The 18,452-nt window shown below is 41.3% G+C and overlaps 1 protein-coding gene across 2 annotated transcripts; it reads left to right on the top strand.

Moving 5' to 3' along the window:
- The first annotated feature begins 261 nt into the window (after positions 1-261).
- PRPF18 (pre-mRNA processing factor 18) lies at positions 262-16,634 on the top strand. Of its 2 annotated transcripts, XM_027679524.1 has the most exons (11): positions 262-390; positions 1,359-1,436; positions 1,565-1,591; positions 4,336-4,440; positions 6,502-6,615; positions 8,360-8,506; positions 10,163-10,231; positions 10,974-11,114; positions 11,559-11,630; positions 13,854-14,009; positions 16,024-16,634. In XM_027679524.1, exons 1-11 carry the CDS (start codon positions 325-327, stop codon positions 16,102-16,104), a joined length of 1,056 nt encoding a protein of 351 aa, XP_027535325.1. In that variant the 5' UTR covers positions 262-324; the 3' UTR covers positions 16,105-16,634. The 2 variants fall into 2 exon arrangements, with proteins under 2 accessions (XP_027535325.1, XP_027535326.1); XM_027679525.1 differs by lacking the exon at positions 1,565-1,591.
- The last annotated feature ends 1,818 nt before the right edge of the window (positions 16,635-18,452 follow it).

Genomic DNA, 18,452 nt, shown 5'->3' with positions numbered 1-18,452 from the left:
CACCTCTTTTGCTACATTCCTTTGTAGAAAGCATCTGTATTTTGGCTCTATGTCATAATTACTGCCATTATACTCTCTGTATATCGCTTTAAACATTCTGCTCCCGACAGCGGATACTGAAGAAACTTTTGCAAATATCAAATCTAAACCTCCCCTGGCTCAACTGGAGGCCTTTCCCTCCCGTCCTGCCACTCATCCCTTGGAAGAAGGGATCCAACCCCCCCATCCCGCTGCTCCTCCTAGCCGCCAGGGGGAGCCGCGCGGCAGCGCGTCCCACCCCGGAAGTGACGGCGTTGTTTTCCAGCGGCACTTCCCGGGGCCGCCATGGACATCCTGAAGCGCGAGATCAGCAGGAAGCGGCAGCAGCTGGAGGAGAAGGAGCTCCTGGGGGTGAGGGCGGTCGGGATGGGCACCGAGAGCCGCCTGGGGAGCGGGCCCACGGGAGGGCGGCGGGAGTGAGGCGGGACAGGCCCGGGACAGGCCCGGGACAGGCCCGGGACAGGCCCGGGAAGCGGGGTCGGAGCTGCCTAGGGCGGGGATTCTCAAACCCGGGATGAGGTTTGGGAAGGAGGAGCAGGAGTGGCCCAGGATGGGATCGGGCAGGAGCCAGGAGGAGTTTGGGTGTCTCGTGGCCTTTGGGAGTGGGTTTAGTTGTTTCTTTCAGCGGCCCTTGGTGAGCAGAGCGTGGTTTGTGTCCTCATCGCAGTCCTCCCTCCTGTCCTCGGCAGAGGGAGAGTCTGAGAGCTCTGTGTCTGTACCTAAAATCCTACAGCAAAGCAGAGCACTGTCCGAATTTAGGTTTTGGCATCAGAGGCTCTTGTAGGTCAGGCAGGCAAATCATGAAGGAAGAAGTCACAGTTCATCCTAATGAAACAAAATGCCTTGAGGTGACCACTTTTTCCAGCTGTTGTGTGTCTGGTATGTCTCTTCAGGTGCATTTTTACAAGAAAGCTTGCAAAATACTTTGTACAAAGGTGATTTCTCCCATCTCCTTGATTTAATAGAAAATGACACCTTTTATGTGGTTTGTCTAAACAACCTGGGCCCAGTTGTGCACATCTGAAGTGAAGCTTTACAACAACGACCTCAAAGGCCTTTCCATGGCAAAGAACGTGTTCCTTTTAAAGTGCTGGTGAGCACATTGTGCATTTGAATCTGCTTATACATATAACCTGTAAAGTCACTCTGTATTGCTGATTTCAGAGGTGCTTCCAACTAGTTCTATTTCCGTGGAAAAGACCCTTTCCCATCTCTGGGAAAGGATGTAGCTGAATCCACCAAACCAAGTAAGAAAGTGTGAGCTGATTTTGCATAACCACACAAAACTGTGAACTGGTGACAGCTCTCTTCTCTTTTAGGGAAATAAGAAGTATTTCAAACGCAGTGAGTTAGCTAAAAAGGAAGAGGAGGCCTACTTTCAGAGATGTGGCTACAAGGTATGGAAATTGTTCTTCCAGGGCTTTGTGTGTTTGCTTTAAAGTCTGCATTTTATTATCAATTTTAGTGTCAATGTTGTTAATGATAATTGTTGTTCTTTGTTCAATCTGTTAATGTTATACATTAGCCTGTAAATGAGAAGCCACCTGGAGAGGTATGAGTTTCCAAAACCATTTTCAATGCAGGAGAAAGATATGCATGATATGCAGCTACTTAAGTTTGTGTTATGGTTTGGCTTTTATTTCTTCTTTTATTTTATTTATTTCTTTTTTGTGGAAAGCATGAAGTGGCTCGGGATCAAAGCTTGTCTCCCTTTATTTTTTAAATTGTGCTGTTAGGCATGAACATTGGATCTGATATAGCCACCTTCCCCACCCTCGTCGGGAAATAAACAGATACATTTGGATAATTTTACCCATTTGGACAATTTTCATGGTCTTGTCAAAATGTACAAAAGAAATCAGTATAGTGTGGGTGCACATCAAAGAGATCTGCCAACTTTCATGAGTTTGTATTTGGGTTTTGGCCATCGACCATCCAGCATTGGAACTGTGCAACAACAGCACTTGTGTTCTTGCTGGCAAAAATATTAGAAACAATTGGTGACCTCGGGGGTATTTTGCAACAAATGGGTGATCTGGAAGGCTTTATCTGCCTTGTAACGGTGTCAGGGCAAGAGTTTACTGAAATGGAAAGAATGTTGTTGTCTTTTACAAGTGTGTGTGCCTGCCTTGCCTGCCTGATGGGACATGTCTGGGAGGGGGAATGCATTCCCTGTGGAAGACAGAGTTTCATAATCTTGTTTGCTCTTACAAGGCACAAATAGGAGCTTTGTATTCAAGTGACCTTTACCCAGTTAGTGACTTATTCTGAAACCTTGATCTGTTTGTGAATATTTGAACATCAGTGCCAAAACCATTCTTGGAACCTGCAGCAGATAATCATGAGTGAATCTTCCAAGTGGAAATGGCTGCATGATGCTTTTTGAGCATTAGCTTGAGTCCCTCAGAACCTCAGGTGGTGGCTAAAGTGGTGTCACCTGTGCTGCTGCAGCACCAGTTTTGGTGTGAAATGTAACCCTGAAAATGGTTTTAAAATAAGTTACTTTGTTAAACTTAGTACCTTTTTAGAGCCTCCCAGATTTCTGCATTTGTTCTTCACTCTGTTAGTGAGATGTGGAACACAGACTGATTTCTTTTTAAATGTAGGTGCGTTTTTGCTTTGCTTAGACTTGATAAGTTGTAATAATTTCACTTGCTTAAAGAAAGCACTGAAAGACAAATAACTGTGGTAAAGATACTGCTTGTAATTTGGAGTCCAGCTGACAGAGTGGATCAAACCTTTTCCCCCAATGCTGCTGTCTCTTTATGATTTCAAGAATGTTTGTAAGTTAAAATTTGTATGTATCCTTCTGCCACGGGAGTATATTTCTTTTTATACATATATTTTTTTTTTTTACACAGTTCTTCCATATTTTCTGTCCTCTGTCAAGTCCTCCTTTCCTGCATTGATGGAAGTTTTATTTTTCCCCTCCCTTTGTGTTAAACATTGATTTGATTGTACTTCCTTGTTTGTTCCAAATGTGTGCTTGTAGGATTGATTTTTTTTCTGCGTTTGCTAATACAGCGTTGAATGTAGATATGTGGCTGAATCTTGTAGCAGGAGCCCCAGGGATGGATCTTTCCAGCCACGTGGAGTCAGACTGACACCTGAGTGTAAGGCTAGCATGGTGGCCTGAAAGAATAAAAAAGCTTCTTTAAAAAAATTCTGTCCAGTACATTCATCAAACTGGTCAACCCAAATGCAGACTGGAGCTGACAGTGTGCTACCCATGCACAGGGAATGCTAAAGAGTGCTGTGGGATTAATTGGATTGTTTCCCTTTTACAAAGTATGGAAAAGAAATAAATTTTAATAAGGAATCTGAGAAGAGCCAAGATGTGAGTGAGCACTGGAAATATTCCCTTGTTCTAGGAATATTGCCACCAGCAATCTTCTCCTGGTTCAGAAGTGTTGAATTCAAGCTTATACAGGGAGCTGTAGCTACACGGCTGCTGTCTCAAAGTGACTTTGATCAAAGAGTTGTTTTGCATTGTTAAAATATTGTGTAATGAAGAAGGAATGCTCTGTTTGAGTCAGGGACCGTATTTTGGATTAAGAGGAGTTGTTAATGAGATCCTCTTCCTATGAGGAGTTGTAGGTATCTTTTTTTTTTTTTTGAACCTGGAAAGCTTGTTAGAAAGATGCATTACCCAAAACAAGCACCCCTCAAAACCCAACAGGAGCTGTGGATCACTGCTAATTGTGCTCAGGTCACTGAAGCTGTAGGTAATAAACACTGGAAGAAGCAGCTCCACTCTCTCCTTGCCCTTCGGTTTTCATTCTTGCCCCTGTGTCCTTCCACGTGCTGGGCCTGGTGAGCTGGATGAGGAGGTGAAGTGGGCTGGGAACGGTACCTGTATTTGTGGTCGTCAGATTATTTTCTGTTTGAATCATTTCTCCCCTCTGGTTTATCACACAGCGATGCAAATGCTTTTGCATGGGTAAGGAGGATGAAGGAGGGGCAGGAATCAACAGGTGGATTTGCTATTTTTGGCACCAGTGCTGGCATCTGCCTGCTGAAGTGACTGCCAGACTTTAGCAATTGTCCTTTCTGTTTGCTCTAGAGACTACTTCCTGCAACCTGCAGAAGTGTTAGTTAGTTACTGATAGTATCAAGAACTTTTATTGTTCTGGGAAATTCAATTACAGACCATAAAACTATGAAACTAAAGGTTTATATTGTCCTATTAAAGTTTGTGTCCTGGAGTTCTGTATCTTTACATTGATTTATGTCATTTAACGTCAATATATGGGTTTATTTCCATCACACATTAGTAACTATGTCTGTTGAATGTAGGTACAGCAGCAGGAAGAGGAGGAGAAACCACTGGCTGCATCAAATCCAGTGCTGGAACTGGAACTGGCAGAAGAAAAGTTGCCAATGACCCTTTCCAGACAGGAGGTAAAATCAATCGCCATAAACAGACTCCTAGACTTTAAAGCAAATGTATCTGAAATTTCTTGTTAGGGCTGATTTTTTTTTTCCAGTGACCTGTAGTTCTTATGACAGTTTTATTAAATAATAAGCTTCCATTTTTACAGTCAGCAATTAGTCATTATCTTTGCTCATCAAGGGCCTGCTCTCCAAATGAATGCATGGGGAGATACAGATGGGTAGAGCCTTTTTGTTATATGAATTTACACAGATGCTTTATAACATTTTACAGCTCTTTCAGATGACTTCTGGAATAGTATTCTGAATATTAGCATTATCCTTGGATAATACTGATGATGGCATGCTGACTTTCTCCAAGACTTTTTTCCTCCAGCTTCTTTTCTTTGTAGCATATTGGTCTGAACCAAATTTAGAAACTGAGTTTTGGAAGTTCACCTTGACCTCTAGAAGAAGCAGTCCTGAAGCCAGAGCAGCTGGGGTGTTCTTTGCCTTTCTGAGGATAAAAATGCCTGTGTGGATGTATGTTCACAAACAGATCCGTACCCCAAAGCAGGAAGTTCATAAGTGCAGAATGAACTCTAATCTTGAAAGTACTGAAATTCACAGCTGAGGTCATCCAAGAATGTCACATGTCCCCTTAATTTTGCAAGATACTCACTGTTTTTTACGGGAGTTGTAACACAGACTGTTGGTTTCACGTTTGGTTTGAGGTTTCGTTTGTATGTCCTATGTACACGTTTTCTCTCTGCTATTGATGCACTTGGTGTGCATGTTTTGGTCCAGGTTTAGGTATTGCTGTGCCAGAGCTCTTTCTATCCCTGTTTTGGATACATTTGCAAGTTAAATGTTTGCCAGCATACACTGAATAAATGAAATAAAGTCTCAATATTAATTTAGTTTCTTGTTGTCCAACCCAGTCTGTTTGCATAGTGAGGTGGTGACATGAAATGAAGTGTAAGCCCAATTATCAATTGTATCAATTAGCCTATTGTTTGATAGACTAAGTGAATTTATTTCAGTTGTTCAGTTTTAGTGGTTAATTCAGAGATGGAGCTGTTCAGCCTGGAGAAGAGAAGGTTGCGCGGAGACCTTGTTGCAGCCTTCCAGTATCTGAAGGGGCCTACAAGGAAGCCAGAGAGGGACTTTTTGCCAGGAACTGTAGTGACAGGACAAGGGGGAGTGATTTCAAACTGAAAGAGAGTAGGTTTAGATTAGATGTTAAGAAAAAATTTACTCTCAGGGTGGTGAGGTGCCGAAACAGGTTGCTCAGAGAAGCTGTGGATGCCCCATCCCTGGAATTGTTCAAGACCAGGTTGGATGGGGCTCTGAGCAACCTGGTCTAGTGGAAGGTGTCCTTGCCCGTGGCAGGGGCATTGGAACCATATGATCTTTAGGGTCCCTTACAGCTCAAACCATTCTGTGAATCTGTGAATAATGGTAAGTATACAGAAATTTATCAAGCAATGCATGAAATAAGGAATTGGGAGAATAAAGTTCAGTTTTTGGCAGTGCCTGTGACTTCGCAAATCAGTCGAGGGAGGCTTTTTCACCTCTGTTATATCTCCTTTTTAGTAGTAACTATTAGGTTATGGGACTGCATATTTTCCAAATGCTTAAGGATGGGAGTTTTCAGCAGATCATCTTGTAGCTGTGCTGGGACAACCTGCAGCCCAGTTAGTATTTTTATTGCCCAGGCAAATAGGTGAGTGAGATAATCGTCAAGTTCCTTTGTGATTTTGAAAACGGTCTTTAGGCTCTGCCAGAGGGGTGATTTTTGTATATTTGTTTAAACAAGTCAGAACAGGAAGAAGTTAGGCTGTGTCAAACAGCCTGGGATTTTATGCAAAATTTAGATCGGTAATATTTGGAATGACCTTTCACTGAAATACCGTGGGAATTTTATATTTAGATTGTAAAGTGTCTGGAACATTTTTCTACTGCTTAAAATACTGCCATTTCCTCTCCAGTCCAGCTCAGCTTGTTATTCTAAGCAAAGTAAATAAATCTATCATTCTGGGTTTTATTTTGCTTCCTTTATGCTTCAGGGAATGCTTTGATTCTTTTCAGGTTATCAGGAGGTTACGAGAGAGGGGTGAGCCCATCAGGCTCTTTGGAGAAACAGATTATGATGCATTTCAGCGTCTGAGGAAGATAGAAATTCTTGCACCTGAAGTGAACAAGGTAAGACTGGCTCTTACTTTATTTGTAGTGGGATAATCAATGAGTAACCCAATAAAAGTTACTGAAAATCAGTTTCAATAAATTAATTTTCAGGAAAGAAAGGTAATATAGAGCAAAGAGAACTATCTGCTCCATCTCGTTTATCGCCTGAGAAACTATGTTAAATGTCAGAGTTTTGTGCACAATTTCAATTATGTTAGAATCCAACCCCAGAAACCTTCTAGGCCCTTGTCAGTTGGAAAAGGGGCCTTCAGGTGGCACTAATACCCCAGCCTGCGTGTCTCCTGTTTTTAACCAGCAGAGAACAGTCATTTACTGTTAAAACAATCCTGTGTTTGTGATTATGTGCATCCTTGAGAAGGTACAGGTAAGGAAGAGCAGGACTACATCCTGTCTCTGTGGCATAAAAATGATTTTTCAAATCCCTGGATTCCAGAGCTATAGCTTGTTACAGAAACTTCAGTTTTTCCACCTTCCCTTTAAAGTAGCCATCAGTTCAAAAACTGACTAAAAGATATAACCAGTTTATTCCTGTTAAGAAATGATCGGTTGAGTGAGGAGATGCAGTTGGGGTTTGCTTTGCATTTACTGTTAACCAAATTTGTAACCCTACTAAGAGAGTGATGGTTTGGATTTTCTTCCCTAATTTGTGGCAACCTGATTTGTTTTAAATGTTATTGCTGGAGCTGCCCGTAAAAGGAAAGCCTTTTCCTCTTCAAGTGTTTAAAATAAACAGATCTGAATGTTTAAAAATAAAAATTCTGCTAATGAAAGCTTCCCCTTGAGTAACACAGATGACAGTAATAGATGTATTAGGAAATAGTGAGTTCATAAATAGGACTGTACTGGATTTGTGTGTTACATGTTTCAGCCACTCCTGTTGCTGTCTGGGGGGGGATTCTGTATGTTGCTTAGTCACCACCAGTTTGTGGTTCAGACGTTTTTAGACTACTAAATGATTAATAGAAACGTTCCAGACAGCCAAGTATGATGATGGAAGAGGGGAAATAACTGTGCATATCCATTCCCTGTGGAGTGGCTGAATTTATCTGAGGGTAAGAACTGTCATACTCCTTTATGGAGCTTTATATTTTATGTCTCAAGACAGGAATGCAAATCCCCCAACTGTGACTAAGGCGAGTCTCTTGTTCTGTTTAAAAGCTTTTAACTTTGTATATATGGTTTTAAACTGATTCTGGTTTTGTAATCACCTATTCTATATTAGAGGCTTTAAAACACTTAATATATATAAAACATCCTGGTATGTTTGCATAATTTGTAATAAAAGGAAACAACGTAAATGTTTTCTGTGACAGTACTGGAGGAGTGTTACCTTATTTCAGCTTTTTTTAGGGCAGATCTAAAGACTTGTAGAACTGATGATGGTTATGGTCTGTTTTCTGGTTATTTTGGAGTGGTTCAGTCCATTGCTTGGAGACAATGTCTTAAAGAAAGTCCTAGAAGCTGATTCCGTCCTCCATGCTTTTTTGGCAAAAATACTGTAAAAAGTCTTTTTGATAGGTAGGAGCATTGCAGAAGTTCATGCACCTGCTTTTTGTTAAGTGCTGAAGCAATCCTTGGAATTTAGTTTAAAGTCAGACAACAAAGCTAAACCCTTAATGCATGGTTTTACAGAATTTGGCTTTTCTTAAACAGCAGTTGAATGCTCACAGTGGCAGTATTGAACTGCTTTTCTTTACTTGAGGGTTTTTTCCTAAATTAGTCATTTTTTAATCTTTTCTAGGGCTTGAGAAATGACCTTAAGGCTGCTTTGGATAAGATTGATCAGCAGTATCTGAATGAAATTGTAGGCGGCCAAGAAGCGGGAGACGACGACTCCCAGAATGACCTGAAAGTCCATGAGGAGAACACTACTATTGAAGAACTAGAAGTATGGGATGGTTATATCTTAATTAAGGGATGTTAGATGTAGCATGTTGTTGTGAGCAAGCTTGTTTTCAACAGCTGAGGCATTCTGAAGTATCATTAAATAGGGAATTTAGGTTTCTAAGCCTTGAGTTGCATCGTAGGTGCTCACAGTAGACAAGTGAAAACTCAGGTGGTCTTTATTCACAGCACTTCATCAGAACGGGGACAGGTGTTGCCTGCAAAGACAGTGATGCAGTTAGAATTCCTTCTGCAGGTGTTTCAGGGGTAGAGAATTTATTTACAACACATTACCTCATCATAAACTCCGAAGTGTTTCCAGTGAGTATTTGAGAGGGTAGTGAGCTCAGTACCAGTGAATTATCCCTGTACAAGAAATACGGATGCTGAAAAAACAGACATACAGAAAGAATGTTTGATACATAAACATCCAGGATGGAAAAAAAAGTGAACATCAGGAGGCAGATCACAGGAAATACAAAAAGTGCAGAGATGATGTGTCCCAGAAACTTGAGTGCAAATGGCTACTCTGTTCTGAAAGAATCCTGCAGTGTTTGTGTGATTGAGCAGAGAGTGAGTGCCATGAAATGCATTCAACACCTGGTATTTTAGGGTAATGTTTTGAAAAGCACATTAAACTTGAGCTGAAGACTTTTATGCTTAATCTTCAAAACTCTTTGCAGGAGTTAATCTTAACATCCTTCCAAAAGCGTGTTTAAGAAATAATCTGATTTATAACTGAAAGCTTAAGTGAATACATTATTAGTAGGAAATAGTCTGGCTTTTTTGTTAGGATGCCAGAGGTTCTGGTTTAAAATAGCCAGGATGGAAACCAGTTGTAATGGAGCTGCATTGTATTGATCTGTTAGTTCTCAAAATATTCTCTTCTTGGGTAGTAGGGCAGGCTTGTTTGAAAACACTCTAGTCTTAATTTTATGCTGCTTCAGCTGCATTGCCTTGAGCATAAAGGCTTACACTGAATTGTGCTCTCAATCTAGGAGATTTTAAAAATAGAACTCACTTTGGAAATGTAAGGACAATGGAAATATAAATACAACTATACCTACTGGAAAATGTTTCTAAAAATTGCTGTTAGTATTAACAGTTTTGAGATTTTGGCAGGAAAGTAGAATATTGGAGCATACAGCTGTTTTGTTTTGGTGGTTTTTTTTTGGTTTGGTTTGGATTTTTTTTTGTTGTTGTTGTTTTTGGGATTTTATTTTTAGGTTTGTTCCCTCACATTCACAGTTACAATTAAATGGTAAGAAGCCCCAGTACATCAGAAAATTGAAATAGCTTAACAAAATAATTAGGTTAATTGATGGCTTTGGGGATCTCAAAAAGCTGTGCACCCACAGTTCCCCTTAATACGGTGCTGTCAGACAGCTGCTAATTGTGCCAATAATTTAGTAGTTAATAAGTGAAGAATTACTGTTGCATTGACTTTTTAGATGTAAATCATATGTCCTTTTTGATGTAAATGTTGTTAATAGATAAATGAATCTCGGTAGCATATATAACTGTTTGATTCTGTTTCCTAACCAATGTTTTGGATTTCTGGTGGAGTTTGTTACAGCTTGCAATGTGGTGAGCTTTGCTGTGGTGGTGGTGGTAAACTTCCAGACAAAGTGGAAATAATTGCTTTTTTCCCCCGTTTTAGGCTTTGGGAGAATCCTTAGGACGTGGTGATGACCACTATGATATGGACATCATAACAAAGTTCTTGAAGGTAACAAGCTCTTTTGGACTAATTATTCTGTAGCTGTGTCATATTTTTACCACCATGCAGATACATTTCATGAATAGAAGGGTTGGTTTAAGATGCCTGAGGAAAAAAACTCACACATTGTACTTAAGATGTGGGGTTTTTGACCTGCTTGGCACTCCACAGCCTTTGTTAGTCACAGCAGTGACTTCTGCTAGACCTGGGAAAGAGCTCTTGGGAGAGCAGCATTCTTCAAAATCTGGTTCTGCTTTTCCAGACAAAACAAACAGAGTTTTGATTTCCGTGTGATAATTGAGGCACTTTTATGTAGTTGCGTCTCTGTAGTCCTGTGGCATCCAGACCTTCTGAGGAGTTTCCCAGGAACAGTGCAAACTGAATTGGAATGTCATCTGATACTGTTATGTGGAATAAGAGAATTTTAAAGGAAGTCCACAGGTTCAAGTGGATAGCAGAAAATTGCTTCCTTGTTTCCTGGCAAGAAGCCTGCATTGCCTCTCATTTGAGTCAGCCAGTCCCTGTCTAACTGTTGTGATGATCAAAGTCACAGCAAGAGTTGAAGCTTTAATGTGTGTGTATATATTTAAGACAGGAGGGTTGTTCCTGTCCCTCCTTGCCTATCCTTCTGAAGGAGGCTCTTGCCTTCTTAACTCGTTTTGCCGTGGTGGCTTAACCCGCAGTTCCCGTCTGATTTGCCGGGGAAGTCACTAGATGGCACCATGACACAAATGTGCTTCGTCCCATGCAGTTTCTTCTTGGAGTTTGGGCCAAGGAGCTGAACGCCAGAGAAGACTACGTGAAACGAGGAGTGCAGGGGAAGCTGAACAGCGCCACTCAGAAACAGACGGAGTCCTACCTGAGGCCACTCTTCAGAAAACTCCGGAAAAGGGTGAATCACCTCTAAATGTCACTTTAGCCCAGCATTAGTACCCTTTCCTAAGGCAGTGTTATCTTCTCTGAAGGAGAGAAGTGAGTTGGTCAGAGTTTCTGTCTCTAGAGCCCATGATGCCTAGTTCTGACTTCATCTTGATCAGTGAAACCTTCTGCCTATCCACTGCTTTTCCAGGTGTTGCTTAAACCCTGGGTTGCAAACATGATAGGGAATTGGGGTTGCAATTTGCACTTTGCCACTAACTACCAGGTGTAACCACTTAATCTCTCCTGCTTCAGATCCTTCATCTAAATAACAAAGATATTTTCCTTTATTAAAGTCTTCAAGCAAAGGTAGTTGTTAAACTTTGTATAAATGCTGAGTAGGATGATTTTCCTGAGCTGCTATTCTGAAGTAAATGTCTTTTTTTTTTTTTTTTCCTTTTTTCCCCCTCTCCTGTAGACACTTCCTGCAGACATCAAAGAATCAATAACAGATATTATTAAATTCATGTTGCAAAGAGAATATGTGAAGGTATGTTTGTTTGCACTCTTCCAGCATGTTCAGACTGTCTGGTTGTAAAAGAAGGAGTTTATTGCTTAAACATTCCAATTTTTTTAGTTTTGAAGATACATAGCTGGAAATACAACATCTACTCAAACAAAATGAAAAACTGCTGATAAATGTTAGGCTCCAAGTAGTGTTTGATCCACAGCCCGATAGAAGATCTTTTAGGCTTTGATGGTTCATGAAGTTCATGAGGTTCATGAAACTGCATATCTTTGCAAACATGAAGAGAATTTTTCTGAGAGATGGTTTAAGTTGCAGAGGAATCCTCTATAAGAAAACTGATATTGTAAGGTTAAATGAAGGTATTGAATGAATAGTAATAGGTGTTGATTAATTAATTATAAATTAATTGAGGTGAACTGAGTTACTGAATACGAGATATACTGTCCCGTTCTTTGGCTATGCTCACATTAGCTGGCCTGGTAAGGTTGAGGTAAGTTAATGAAAAGTTTTTTTGGACAAAGGCTGCTCACTGGAGGAGGCAGAAATACCTTGGGACACAAGGTCAAAGGCAGTGTTAGGTTTTGTTTGTAGCTGCCTTCCAAAGTGGAACTCAGATACTGGTAGCATTTGCTTAAGCAGCTCATGCATGCAGAGGAAATAGAGCTGTGTTTTGCCTTTAAATTTCTAGTATTTCTTTTTATTCTTTTGAGGACTTGGGATAATTTGTCAAGTAATCAAGCAAACCTGTTTTTGATACTGAAAAAAACTTAAGATCGCCTAAGGCAAGTTTAATCCAAATCATGTGAAACTAGAGGTGAATGTGTGGGATATATGATAGAGGGGTTTTGTTTTGGGGCATCTTTTTGTCTTTTGGTTGTCATCATTAGATGGAAATTCCCTTTCCAATGCCTTCTCAAAGTAAGGAGCATACAGGAATGTGGTATATCTCTGGGTTAATCAGCTGTGCTTCTCTTTCCTGGAGGTGCTGAGCTTTAAGTAAATTTCACAGATTTTGGAGGACTTGAGTGCACATTTGGTAGTTTTGGTGTTTTGTTTTTTTTTAAATTAGGCTAATTTTCCATTTTGCTTCTTGACAGACCTGTCTCTTTTTGCCTGCTGTTGTCTTCTGTGCTTTTTTGCTTTGTGCATCCTAGTGAATACTGCCAGCAACAAATTCTTACTGCTTTGTTAGTTGAAATGCTTGAAATATTTTAATTTTGTGTTGATAGCAGGCAAATGCCAGAATGCAAGTTGCCCACTCAGCTTTAATTAACCCTGTTGTGACAGTCCTGGAGAGGTCTTTAATTGCATGTTCACATACTGTGTTTCATGACAAAACTGTATTTAATTCAACAAGTAGGTATTTGACTAAGACTATTCAGATTCTGCCTCATGTAGATGATGACTAAGTCCTGTCCCTTCTCTAGATTTACTTTTAGCTCTGTCTGCAACCCCCTGCCTTGTTCATTATTCACCTCCCAGTTTGCTCAGTGCCAATTGGAAAGAATCTGCACCCACTGGTCATGATTGCTACTTCTTATTGTCTAGTTTCTGAATAGGAGGTGATAAATGAACTCTTTATCAGTGAGTTTTGTAGCTGCTCTCTAATAGAGAAGGAATGTCCTGCTCCACATCCTTGAAGTTGTTTGTGTAATTGTATCTATAAACCCAGTGTCTGTCCTCCTCACTTGCCCCTTCTAAGTTGGCATGATTTTTTTTTCTTAGCTCAATATTTCTCTTCCTTTCTCCCTTTCTTCCAGTTAATTTTCCTTTTGAGTTTTACCCCTATTCTTCCCCAGGGATGTTTCCTGCTACAGCTTTAGAAACGGGATCTGCTATCTTGATCAGGAAATTTCAGATTGATTTACTGCTGCTACAGTTCTGGTCATAAACATTGTCACAAATGTGCTTATTTAACCCGAGATGGCCGAGTTGAAAACAGTCCCAGTAAAAAGTGAATAAAACCCAGAAAAAAAATGAATAAACCCCAGTTTTAATCGAGGTAATAAGACTGCCATATCCAGTGCTTTTTTTTCATCAATCAAATCCACAGTCCTTGCTTCCCTCAGATTTCAGCACGAATCGTGTTGGGAAGATGTGTTGTGTAATTGGTTGATGTTGTGCAACAAAATCCAAATCAGAGAGACTGGAGTGGGTGTTTTACTGTGTCGGGCAATGCAAAAATGCTCTGCTCCCTGCCACTCTTCCTGTTTTTGCTGAGAGTGCCTGCACTTACTTCTTCAGGCCAATGATGCCTATCTCCAGATGGCCATTGGGAACGCTCCCTGGCCCATCGGTGTCACCATGGTTGGCATCCACGCGAGAACGGGACGGGAGAAGATCTTCTCCAAGCACGTAGCCCATGTCCTGAACGACGAAACCCAGAGGAAATACATACAGGTAATGTTGGCTTTGAAAATCCAACAGGTTTGCTTTTGAAGTTGGGGGATCTTGGAGAAATATTAGTTTCAGGTGGTGTGGTAAAAGAGCCCTAGAAACAGACAGTTGTTTTAGTTTGGGTCAGGAATGACATCCAGTTAATGGGTAGCTCATCCTGGACCTGAAGGCTCTTCAGTTCTGGGCCAGGAACAGTGTAATGGGTTTTTCTGAACACCAAAGCAGTTGTGAATCATGCTTGATTCTCCTGAGGTCCTTCACTGCTTAACTCATGGTTTAAACACCATGCACAGAATTTAATACCATGAAATACAGTCCTTTTGACTATTTCTGCAACTAGATAAATGCATTCATAAATTAATTCAATTTTCAAACGTTTCTCTCTAACAATGTGGGCTCAAAATTCCAGGTTTAGTTCCTCCTGTGCATCTTCATAGTCGTGTTGTGAACTTTTGGTTGTGGAATTTGTAGCAGTGCTGTTTTTCTCCTCTGACCTTTCAGCATAGTGGTTGGACAGGTCTGAGGAAACAAGTCTTCTCTCCTTGTATTGTTAAATGTACTTGCCTTCTGCTAATTCCAGTTTTGTTGAGATAAAGACCTTCTGGCTTAACTCTGAATCCTCCAGAGCAGCATCTTGGAGCTCAGAGCTTCTGGCAGGGGACGTTTACAGAAACGTCTTCCTGATGAAGAGGCAGGACTCCTGTTGCTTTTCATCTTCTGCAGATGTTTGGAAGAAAATTGCTTGCAAAATGCGACTTCACCTTTCTACTCCGAGTCTCTTTGTTTTGGGGCTACAAATATAACTTTTGCTTTCTCTTCAACTATAGTTTTCTATATCATAACCTGAAAAATTATCATTGTGAATCACAGAATATGCTGAGTTGGAAGAGACCCACAAGGACCATCAAGTCCAACCCTTATTCCTGCACAGGACTATCCCCAGTAGTGACACCATGTGCCTGAGAGCATCATCCAGACGCTTCTTGAACTCTGTCAGGCTTGGTGCTGTGACCACTTCCCTGGGGAGCCTGTTCCAGTGCCCAACCACCCTCTGGGGGAAGAATCTTTTTCTAATATCCAACCTAAACCTCCCCTGACACAACTTCAGGCCATTCCCTCGGGTCCTGTCACTGTGCTCCCAGCAGTTATGTGAAGCTAACATGTTTCTGATTTACGGCGACCCTGGGATCATAACATCCCAAACAAGGAGTTGTTCTGGTGCTGGGACATACTTTCCATTCTTGCCTGTGTTGAAAAGGCCAAAGCATCTTCTGTTGAATCATTTTTCCCTTAGTGAGGAGTTGCCTTCCGTGATGAGTGTCTAATGACAGGGACAGGACTCTGCCATCATGGAGTACATGTCACTGCTAAATTACATTTCCACCACAGCAGTTTGCTTTCTTCTTTGTTAGATTTTTCTGTGTGACTTGAAAGAAAATAATCACAGGGTTTCTGTCACATTGGTTTTTGGCAACGGATGCCTTGAAAGAACTGAAAAGTCCACATTCTGTCTTTCTCCTTGATTGCTTCTTCAGTTTGCCTCTGGAATGTCACGTGTGGTTCCACATTTCTCCTCCTGAGAAGTGTTTGGTTCTTTTCTTGGCTGTGCAGCTTGTTTTGGTTTCAAAAATTGCTATTTGCTCTTTAGAATTACTTTTAATATTCAGCTTTCTTTTAAATATATTTTGTTGTGATATCATTTTCTCCCTTGGTGATAAAGAGGCATTAAAGCATTTCTGTGATCCTTCACTATGAATCTTACCACGTTTCTATGATTATGCCCCAGACTTCTCTTATTTCGGAGGGAACTTGACAATTTGCAGGGAGAAAGGTTAATAAAAGTTAAATTGAAAAAAACACCCCCCCCAAAAAATCCCAAGCCCAAAATAGCAGCCTATTCTTATTTAATTCTTCTTGTTAAGCTTAAAAATACTGTAGGCCATTATGTTTATTTGACAGCTGCAGCTTTATTACAGATGCTTTATTACGGAATTGTCCTTGTTCTGTTAATTCCTAGGGGCTGAAGAGGCTCATGACCATTTGCCAGAAGCACTTCCCAACAGACCCATCCAAGTGTGTGGAGTACAACGCTTTGTGAGGCTCTGCAGGGGCCAAGGCATGACTCATATTTTGGTCTCCAAGACCCAGAGAGGATGGAAGAGGCAGAGTCTGTGCTTGGACACCAAGAGGAACTTTGTGAAAAAGCAGAAAGCAGGAGATTTTCTACAGCTTCCTTTTTACAAGCCCCGTTTATTTAGGTTTATTTTTAAATCTATGCTTTATGCTGAAGACAACCAATATACAGCAAAGGGGGTGGGTTTTGAAGAGGTTAAGACCAGGACAGTGACCAGGGGACAGTGCACAAGAGCCTTGCTTTTATTTCAGTTTGTTATTCAGACCGAACTGTTTCCCATATTTCAGAGCTTTAGTTGAGACAGAGCCCTGCAAGGAGCATATGTGGAGTTTTTTTTTTGGCTGCTTTTGCATTGGAGACTGATGTGGGGAGATGATTAGAGGGAAGCAGTTGAATCTGAAGCTTGGTTATTTCTGTAAATATAAAGACTTTATTGACTAATCTTTCATGTGGTATTTATCAGGAATTAAAAAAAAAGGTTTGTATATTTCTCAGCCTCAGTGCAAAGAGTTTTTGATCTTGAATGCATCTGATTTGGCTTTTTTTTTTCTTTTTGGTAATGACATTTTTAATATGAACCTTCTGGGCTTGAGGGAAGTAATCTTATGGCTCTTGGGGCTTTCAAATCCCATTTTTATACATCTGGAGAAAATTTCAGTCTGCAGGGCATTGCAGAGAAAATAATTAGGACCTCCCATGACCATGAACAGTATTTCTAGCAGCCACAAATCTTTACCATTGTGCATCTTGACTGGGAATGGTGAAGAAACTTACGGGAATGATGGTCCAATTCTGGATAAATAGTGAAACATTGAAAACATTGTTAGCTTTTAGCAAAACCACTTCCTGAAGAAATGTGTCAACATTCCAGTGTATGGGTTTGTCTGGGTCCTCACCTTGACTGGCAGTGTGGAGCAGGAGCTGGTGCCCTCTTCTCAAGGAATTACCCCCTCTCCTGTGGGTGTTTCCAGTGTCCCAGTGAGATGTGGCACTTGGGGGATTTGTGCTGGTCGCAAGTTTGGAGGAGTATCTTGAGGAACTTAAGGTTCTTCTGGAGACTCTTAGATTCTGAAGTGCCTCTCTGGACACAGGAGATTTTCAGCCTGGAGTGTTTGACCCCAGAGAAAATGTCAAGAGCTTAAACAGTTTAGAAGTAATAAAAGTGAGGCTGCTGAGACCTCACCAGTGCTTGGGGAGGGGCCTTTGGGGGTAGGTGGGGGCTTGTGGGGGGAAGCTGGGCAGATGTCAAGAGCATGGAAGGGTTTCATTAACAGTGGTGTCTGGTGATTTTTTTTTTTTGCAGTTCTCTGCACAGATATTCTTTGGAGGCTTTATTACAACAGGAAACGTGTAATGTCGCAACCTTATCCCTCTCCCCACCCAGACGGTTTCCTGAGCTGTTTCTAAATCTTCATCTTGACCTTAGTTTTGAACTCTGTAAATAATTGAGGGACAATATTGTCCCTTGTTCAGAAGAGCTGTAATTTCCCTGGAAACTGCAGCGAATGAGTAGCCAGGGGATGGTTTAAGGAGCATTCTGTCGTCTGCTTTAGGGGGAAGTGGATTCCTTGGGGCATCTGTAATAGTACTACACAGATTTTTTTCCCCTCCTGCTTTAGAGCCAATTATTGAGCAGAGTTTTAATGGTACCCTGAGTGCCGGTTAGAGTGTGGATGCGCCTCCTGGAGGGATGTCAATTTGGGGTTGGAATGTTTCAGTCTGATCAGGATTTAAAGAATGTAATTCAAGCAATGTGCCTCCTTGCTGGCTGACAGTCCCTGAAATACAGCCGCCTCGCTCGAATGAATCCCATGATGGAAGAACTTTATCCCCCTGCAATTTGTGGAATGGTGCTGCATGGGGAACAGAGGAACTGAGGAGTACTTTCTCACGGCAGATCCGTGTAAGAGTTTCCAGCTGTCCGGCACGTGAGAGCCAGCCTTGGTCCTGTGGGATTGTGAGCTGGGGGGACACTGTTACAGCAGCTGCATTTCATCACCGGTTGGAGGCTCTTTGCAGCCGGATGGCCCCAAATGGCAGCTACCGGACCATGATCAAATAGTTAATAATGCCTCTCAGCCAAAATAATCCCAAACCCACCCAAGTCTGGTTTAGGGACGAGTGGGTGTGGTGCAGCTGTCACATTGCTCAACGGTTTTGTGGGGAGGGCATGTTTCAGTTTAGCAATTCGAACTTTTCCCTATGGGCTTCTCCAGATGTTTATTTCTGATAATTCCTGCATTAGGCGGAAATAATTCCGCTGAATCCGAAGACTTGCAGCCTTGGGATGAATTCATGCATTCGCCATAGCA

Source organism: Neopelma chrysocephalum, unplaced genomic scaffold (genome assembly GCF_003984885.1).
Source record: "Neopelma chrysocephalum unplaced genomic scaffold, ASM398488v2 Primary Assembly neopelma1_45, whole genome shotgun sequence".
Taxonomy (NCBI): domain Eukaryota; kingdom Metazoa; phylum Chordata; class Aves; order Passeriformes; family Pipridae; genus Neopelma; species Neopelma chrysocephalum.
Note: the sequence above shows the minus strand (reverse complement) of the source record. Positions and strands in the feature narration are given on the sequence as shown.